This window comes from Phaethon aethereus (genome assembly GCF_964289735.1).
Source record: "Phaethon aethereus genome assembly, chromosome: 10".
NCBI lineage: Eukaryota > Metazoa > Chordata > Aves > Phaethontiformes > Phaethontidae > Phaethon > Phaethon aethereus.
The window spans coordinates 15,424,783-15,432,396 of record NC_138586.1 but is presented as its reverse complement, the minus strand read 5'-3'; the positions used below and the strand labels follow the sequence as shown (position 1 = coordinate 15,432,396).

At 48.9% G+C, this 7,614-nt stretch overlaps 1 protein-coding gene across 1 annotated transcript; it reads left to right on the top strand.

Moving 5' to 3' along the window:
- Window positions 1–2,872: 2,872 nt before the first annotated feature.
- Window positions 2,873–5,224, top strand: RAP2C (RAP2C, member of RAS oncogene family; the record flags this gene model as incomplete). Its single annotated transcript, XM_082004297.1, has 2 exons — window positions 2,873–3,145; window positions 4,946–5,224. The coding sequence occupies 2 exons, from the start codon at window positions 2,873–2,875 to the stop codon at window positions 5,222–5,224; spliced, it is 552 nt and encodes a 183-aa protein (XP_081860423.1).
- Between the last annotated feature and the right edge of the window lie 2,390 nt (window positions 5,225–7,614).

The window sequence follows — 7,614 nt, the reverse complement described above, 5'->3', positions numbered from 1 at the left end:
TTAATGAAGGGAACGATGTGCCTTAAGGATAATGAACAGTCAGGTGCACTTTGAGATCAGCCTTTTTTTTTTTTCAGCTGTAGACATGTAAGGCCAGGTACAAAGTGCTGTGAGTTGGGAAACAAATCTCTAGGAATCCAAACTGATACTGGTTATACACCAAGAACCTGGTGAAAAAACAATTCCAGGTTTCCAATCCCACCCACCTGCTTGGGCTCTCCACTCAGTCCAGGAGTAAGGCATCACTGGTTAAGTCAAATTGCACTAAAATGTATTTGTTTTTTCTTTCGACTGCCCCATGGCTGTGCTCTTTGCCCCAGTTCCTCTCCCCTAGTCATTCCTCCACCCATCGCAAACATAATGGACCAGCCGCGGCACAAAGACATGTACATAATGAACCTAAGTGACCGTGTAATCTTGTTATTGTCACCCTCATCCTCCCTTGCCCCTTTTCTACCTCCCCCCCATTTGTCACTGATCATTTCATAGCTAAAATTAGATGGGAAGCTCCTCTGCGAGTGACTGCATTTTCCTTTATCCTGAGCACCTTGAGTGCATTAGGTACTTTGCAACTACTCATGATTTATAATAGGGTTGAAGTAGGAGGCAGCCTGTTCTAATGCTCACCTTTTTAAGTTTTTGAGCTGATTCACCAGCCACGTGAATATCTTCCATCCAGGCAGGTCTACCTCATGCCAACAATTCACTTGACAAAACAATTTTGGAAGCAATGGCAAAGGAAAGAGAGGGATTATTACTGACATGTAATAAAGAAGAGGGACTCAGATTTGGTGTAACTTATGTAAGATCCGTTCTGGTGGCTAAAAGTCCTCACTGAGCTTTCCCCATAACAGAGATATACTCTTTATGGAAAGAAAGTGAATAAAATACTACTATTTGTGAAAACAGCCACAGGCAGAGCCACCTCTACAGCACCCTATCTGCATCTTTGGATGATGTTTGGCCTTGACCAGGCACCTCTCTAGGGCCTGCTGGATGCACGGGACGGACACAACACGGACAGATGGCAGGGTCTTCCTCAGACTTGCAATCAAACAGGCGATGCACAGAGGAAAGGGACAAGTCCTGCATGTCACACGTGTCTGCTGAAATTCTGCAGTCTGGGAGAAGCAGCAGTCCAGTACCTAGGAAAAAATGTGGTTATATAAATGTGGTTATATATTATACAAATGCAGCTTCTCCTAGGGGTGGGAAATGCTTCTTGCGAACGACTGAGTCGGGTCTGAAGTGACCGAGGGATTTTGTTTTAGAAAGAAAACAGCTCTTTATTCTTTGTAGTTCCTTCCTCTGAACAACAGGGGAAATTCCTTGATGGGGAAAAACGCCAGGGCCAATTTCAAAAATGCCCGGGGATGCAGCTGGGTGGGCCGCAGCCGGAGGCCACCCCGGCAGCGCGGCGGCTCTGCCCCGTCTTCGGTCCCTGGCTGACACCTGCTGTCGGCCGGCAGCAGCGACGAAGCCGCCCCGGAGCCACCGCGCACCGGTTGATCGTTTGGAAGAGTTGGTGTCGGTTCTGGGAAGCTTTTCGCGCAAAGGGCTCCGAGGAAGAGAAAACAGGAGGAAAAAGCCAAGTGCCTGCCAGCCGAGCTGTGAGGTCTGGAGTCTTTTGCTGCAGCCGGGAAAGTGTAAGGGTACAGGACAAAGCTTGTAAGTAGAGATCACGTCTTCTCTAAGCCCACTCTACCTACAGCGCGCTTTCATGCATGTAAAACCAGGATGACGGTGTACTTTCTTCCTCCACCCTCCCTGCCAGCCACTGCCTACGCCACCGGCCGCCTCCCTTGCCCCGCAGCCTGCCTCGCCGCCGCCGCACCACCAGCCCTCCCTCCGCGTTAGCCAACCCAGCAGGTCTCTTCCCGCTGGGCGCTCAGGGAGGAGGTTTTCTCAAGTTAATTAGTGACGAGCAGGAGTTGGCCAACGCGCTCCTCAGGAAAACTGTCTTTTTATAGAACTTTTGCCGTGATTAAGAATGAGTTGTATGATGGAAAGCTCCGGTGCCGCCAGAGCGCCGGAAGCAGCTCGGCCTCACAGCAGGCGGCCGGCGGCAGAACCGGGCTCGATCGGCCGCGGGGCCTGCGCTCACCCCGCAGAGACATCCGGCCCTTCCGGGCCCGGCGTGAGGGGACACTGAGGAGGCGTGTGTGGCCGCACAGCTCGGGGGCCGCCTCCCTCCCCCGCCCCCGGCACGGCTCCGCCGCAGCGACCCGGGGCTGGTGGCAGCCGCCATGTTGGGGTGGATGCTCCCTCCGAGCCCGGGCGAGGGAGCACGCCTCAGTGCCACACGCAAACACGTCCCCCCGCAGGAGGCGAGCAGCGCGCCTGGGTGCAACACGCAAACTGGTCCCCCGAGCACGAGAGGCGGCGGGGGCTGCCTCGGTGCCACATTCAAACCTGTCCCCCGCCGAGAGTGTCGCCGCATTGAGCGTCCGGGCCCTGTTTGCGCAGGCGGTGACGCAGCCCGTCGCGGGGCGTGCCCAGCCTGCGCTGCCGGAGCTCCGCGCCGGAAGTGACCGGAGAAAGCGGCGGGGAGGGGCGCGCCCCCGGGTGCTGCAGCATAATCCTTCCGGGCGGGGGCGGCTGCTGCCGGGCGGTTCCCGCGGCGGAGGCGCGGCGGGATGGAGTGAGGCGCGGCGGTAAGGAGCGGGGTGGCGGGCGGCGGCGGGCCCTCGCCTCGCCAGGCCGGGCCCTAATGGCTGTCTCTTCCCCCTCAGGCCGGCGCGGGAGCAGCGGGGCCTCGCCCTTCTCCTCAGGCGGGCCGGGGCTATGCGAGGGCCGCGCTGCCGCCTGCCCTAGGCCCGGGCCGCGGCGGCGGCGGGCCCGGCAGGGGAGCGGCGAGCGGCTGCGGGGCCCGATGCGGGAGTACAAGGTGGTGGTGCTGGGCAGCGGGGGGGTGGGGAAGTCCGCCCTGACGGTGCAGTTCGTCACCGGGACCTTCATCGAGAAGTACGACCCTACCATCGAGGACTTCTACCGCAAGGAGATCGAGGTGGACTCGTCCCCCTCGGTGCTCGAGATCCTCGACACGGCGGGTACCGAGCAGTTCGCCTCTATGCGCGATCTCTACATCAAAAACGGCCAGGGCTTCATCCTCGTCTACAGCCTGGTCAACCAGCAGTCCTTCCAGGTAACCTCGCCCGGGCCTTTGGCGGGGGCGGCAGCTCCGTGGGGCTGGGAGGCGGCCGGCCCCGGCGTCCCCTCCTCGGCGCAGCCGTTCCTGCCCTGGAGAAGGCTCTGGGCCGAGGAGGAAGTTCTAGGGTTAGCCATGTGTGCCTGTAAGCTCTTGATCTCCGGAGGGGCCAAAGTGAAAATGCCCCGCTGGAAAGTGCGTTTACCAGCCCTGCATCCTTGATGGAAAACTGCTTACTTTGCAGGTACTTATCAGGGTGCCACCATTGTTAAATCCCACGCAGTGCTGGAGAACAATGACCCGCTCTCACTTCCCCAACAGAAATCTTTTGGCAATCCCCTTTTATGAAGAAATCACTCGATATTAAGATGAGGACTTCCCTTTTGCCCTCTCCGTATTAAAAGGCCTGTTTCGTCAGTTGGGCTTGAAGAGAGTCTTATTGTTTTGCAGCTGTGACTTGTTAAGTAAGCTGCTATTTTCCGCCCCCTCCCCCCAAAATATACTCCTGCCCAGCATAAGCTCGATGCTTTCCCAGCGTAGGTGGTGTAATGGAGAGGAGAAGCAAGCCATATGTGATAATTCGTGGGTCTGGATTTTATTTCTACTATAAAGACTCTCAAAAAAAAAAAAAAAAAAAAAAGAGAAATGTCTCAAGCCGGTAGCTGGTCTAAGCTGCCTCTAGAAGTGATGCTTTATTTGTGGGGAATAAATGGATTTAGCAAGCCCTGCATGCAGCGCAGGGATATGCAACTACTGCGTTGGCTTCAGTTGCTGAGTTGGGTGTATTCCAGCTGCCTGGCAAAACCTTGTACACCCCCACTGAAGCAGGGTGTTTGCTTATGCTGAAGACTAAACTTTATCTTAGCAGAGGCCTCGGTGTATCCTGAGTACAAGCTGAAGGCATACTTTCTTTGGAAAACAGCAGCGGTGACATTGGGATACTTCTCCCATCTTTTTTGCTTATTTTGAGGACCCCCAAGTATTTGAGGAATGGGCATGGAGTTAGTAATTCACCCTGTTAATATTTAATTGTCTGTCTGTAGCGTGTTTACTCTGAAGCTTGTAGGTGTAAACTACTCTCTGCAGTTCTTTTACACAGTGGTAACTTCAAAAGCTTAAATTGCTTTGTCTTGGAACTATGCAAGAATTTGTAGAACTTAGTAGTACTGATAGTAACTTAAAACACTCAGGGAGCAGAGGAGGCTGACTCAGACTTTCAAGTGTAAACTCCCGATGTTAGCTCAGACTTGAATAAATGCATCTCTAGGTAATAAAATCTCTTTACAGCTTCTAATTTGGTTACTTACATGTGATTAAGTGTGTTTGCAATGAATTATTCTAAGCATTCCAGAAGTGAGAAGACTTTATTTAAATTACTAGCTTTCTCAAGCTGTAAACTAAACACAAGCTTCCTAAATGATTGTGTAATGGCATGCTACTGCTAATGTTACAGGTCGTTAGACTTGAGACAGTTTTTTTCAGAAAACTGAAATCAACTTTCAGAGCAGCTGTACTGTATCTTCCTCTACCTGAATCAAAAATTTCTTTTAGTCACTTTCTGTTTGTATATATGCATACATTTTATAAAATGTGTATGCATTTCTATAAAATAAAAAAAACAGTATTTATTGAAGATGGGTAGTGAAATTCCTCTGAGTTCTAGATCTGCATGAATTTAAGAAGGCTTCTGATGTATTTTGAATATTCAGTTGCATGTGCGGGTTACTGAAATGTGCTTCTGTAATATAGCAATTTCATATTGCTTACATGTACTAACCAGTTGGATTGTTTGATCAGGACATCAAGCCGATGAGGGACCAGATTGTCCGGGTGAAGAGATACGAGAAGGTTCCTCTGATCCTAGTGGGGAATAAAGTGGATCTGGAGTCAGAGAGGGAGGTCTTGTCTGCAGAAGGCAGAGCCCTGGCTCAGGAGTGGGGCTGTCCCTTCATGGAGACCTCAGCCAAGAGCAAAACAATGGTGGATGAACTGTTTGCTGAGATCGTCAGGCAAATGAACTATGCCTCCCTGCCTGAAAAACAAGATCAGTGTTGTACAACTTGCATCGTCCAGTGAGAGAAATTAAGAAAAACCTCAATCATGGCCATACAGAGCAGGTTGGTGGAACAGTCATAACTAATTGAGGTGCATAAGCATGCTGTTTAAGTAAGCAGATAAATTGAGATAGGGAGTCTGAAATAAAATACTCTTACCTGGAAGTAGCTTTCTTCCAAAAGAGATGGAAGCTTCATTTTGTTGCATATGATTACTTGAGTCATATGGACTTCTTGCGTTACTTCAGTAGGGCTAGTCAGGGAACACTGCATTTACTTTCAGCAGTTTCACAGAGAGACAAAGTATGATCTCATCTGCACCTATTTTGACTGTCAGTGCTGTATTTGACATTACATTATCCTTAATCATGTTTTGTGATGTTGCAGTGGGTTTCTTCATTGGTTGTAGTTGGTATTTGAATTATTTTCAAGTAATGGGAATTACCTTGGAGTTCAGTGGCATTATTGTGACCAAGTTTCCCAATAGTTTTGCTGAGAAGACCTTGAGCTTGTTTAAAAAAACTAAAAAATTCTGTGGTACAGAAACTGAATGTGCTTAGAGTACAATTCTGCCTTGTCAGTGGAGTAAGTTTAAAAGAGAACCACCCTGAGTTGTGAGCAGTTCTTGAAGCCCACATGTACTAGCCAAGGACTTGTGCAAAGTGCTCTTCATCTAAAATCTCTAGTGCAGAGAACACACTATAAAATGGCTTCCCAGTGCACGACTCTGTCCCTTCCCCATGATTCATAAGAGGTGTGGCAAGAGCGCAGTGTTCAGAGGGGCCTCCATAAAGCTTCCCTTGTCTTGGGTATTGCTTTGATTTTTATTTTTTTCCACAAGGGTAGCTGCTCTTGGCCCTTCACACACGTGGTGATCTTTTTCAGTACCTTTTTGACATGATTGTGTAAATGGATCTGCTGTTCCCCTGCACATAGCAGCACTGTCGTTCCTGTGCGAGGTGGTTCTGGAACCCCCACTGCTCTTGTTTTGCCTTGTAGCTGTTGCAGGTCTGGTTTCACCATCAGTTTGAATCCGTGTTACTGAAAAGGGCTCTTCTGTGTCGTTGGTACACTCTGCATGCAGCCAGCTGGGCCATCAGACATTCAGTTGTCTGTTGGACCTGTCTTGGCAAACAACTTGATGTGTTCTCTGAGGGCAAGTGCAGGGATGAGGGAGTACATGAAAATTCAGGGGAAGGAACTGCCCCTCTTGACAGCTGCACTGATTGAGGCTTAGGCTCTGACTGCCATGTTAGTAACTCGTGCTTGAGTCAAAGGAGCTTTTTGTGTCTGAGTGACAAAAGGGAAAATAGGTTATTAGTGGCAGCTTTGGACTATGTATCCTCTTTGGTCTTGAGTACAAGGTCAGAGAGTGAAGTCTCAAAGCTTGTCTTTCAGATTGTTATCAAGTACTTTGTGAATGTAAAACTGTAGATACTTGTGACCCTAGCACTGTCATACTAAAGATAATACGTGATGTTTTTATCTCCAGTTCTGTGAAATAGAGAAAGGCTGCTGTCACCATGTGAAAGGTGTGTTTAAGTTCAAGATTTGCTTGCTGAAAGGTGAGCAAACTGCTTGTATTGGAGCAGGGAAAAATACAAATAAAATCTTTCCTTGTACACTAATCTCTAACACATGCAGAGCCTTATAGAGTTATAGGAAAGAGTAAATCAAAGGAATTACTGCTTTTTTTAACAGAGTGCTGCAGGGTTAATATCTTGAATCCCCTACAGTAATGCGATGTTTCAGCTATTTCTAAGGCAGCTTCACAAATACGAGTACGTGGACTTGAAATATCATGCCAAAGGTTATGGCAGTCCCCTGGGTTACTAGTGGTTCGTTTTGTGCAGGTTGCTGTCTTCAACTCTGGCAAAATCAGGCCCTTTTTCCATGAAATTTATACTTCCAGAATTGGTTACTTCTAAGTGAGTCGTCTTTGTAATCTGGCTGCTTCTGGATTTAGCATTAAGTATCAAGTTTAATCTTAAAAGTGAAATTCAGGCAGAGGGCAGGGCCATATGTTATTCCTTTGAATCATAACTTATGCCTAGATTTGATGAGTTTCCTAAGCCTGCTCTTGCTTCAGAAGAAGCCTCTGTATTCTTGTGTCTTTGTGATCTCTTGAGATAGAGGATCCTAAGCTTTTGTAATGCACATTTCCTCTCCTTTATTCTGCCTAGCTCATAGTGTCACATCAAGCCTCTAGCAGCAAATTACTTTGCTTCTAGGAGATGCTGCTTGTGCCCGATGTAGTCTTGTCACCTGTGCCAAACAAGCAAGTCTTTCTTTCCTAAGCAGCTTCTTATTCAGTCCAGAACTCGCCATGTCTGGAACCTCTTTTCTTATTACTTGTCCTGGCTCTTCACAGGCTTCATGCTCCATATCTTTCATTTCAGCCTGAACACTTTT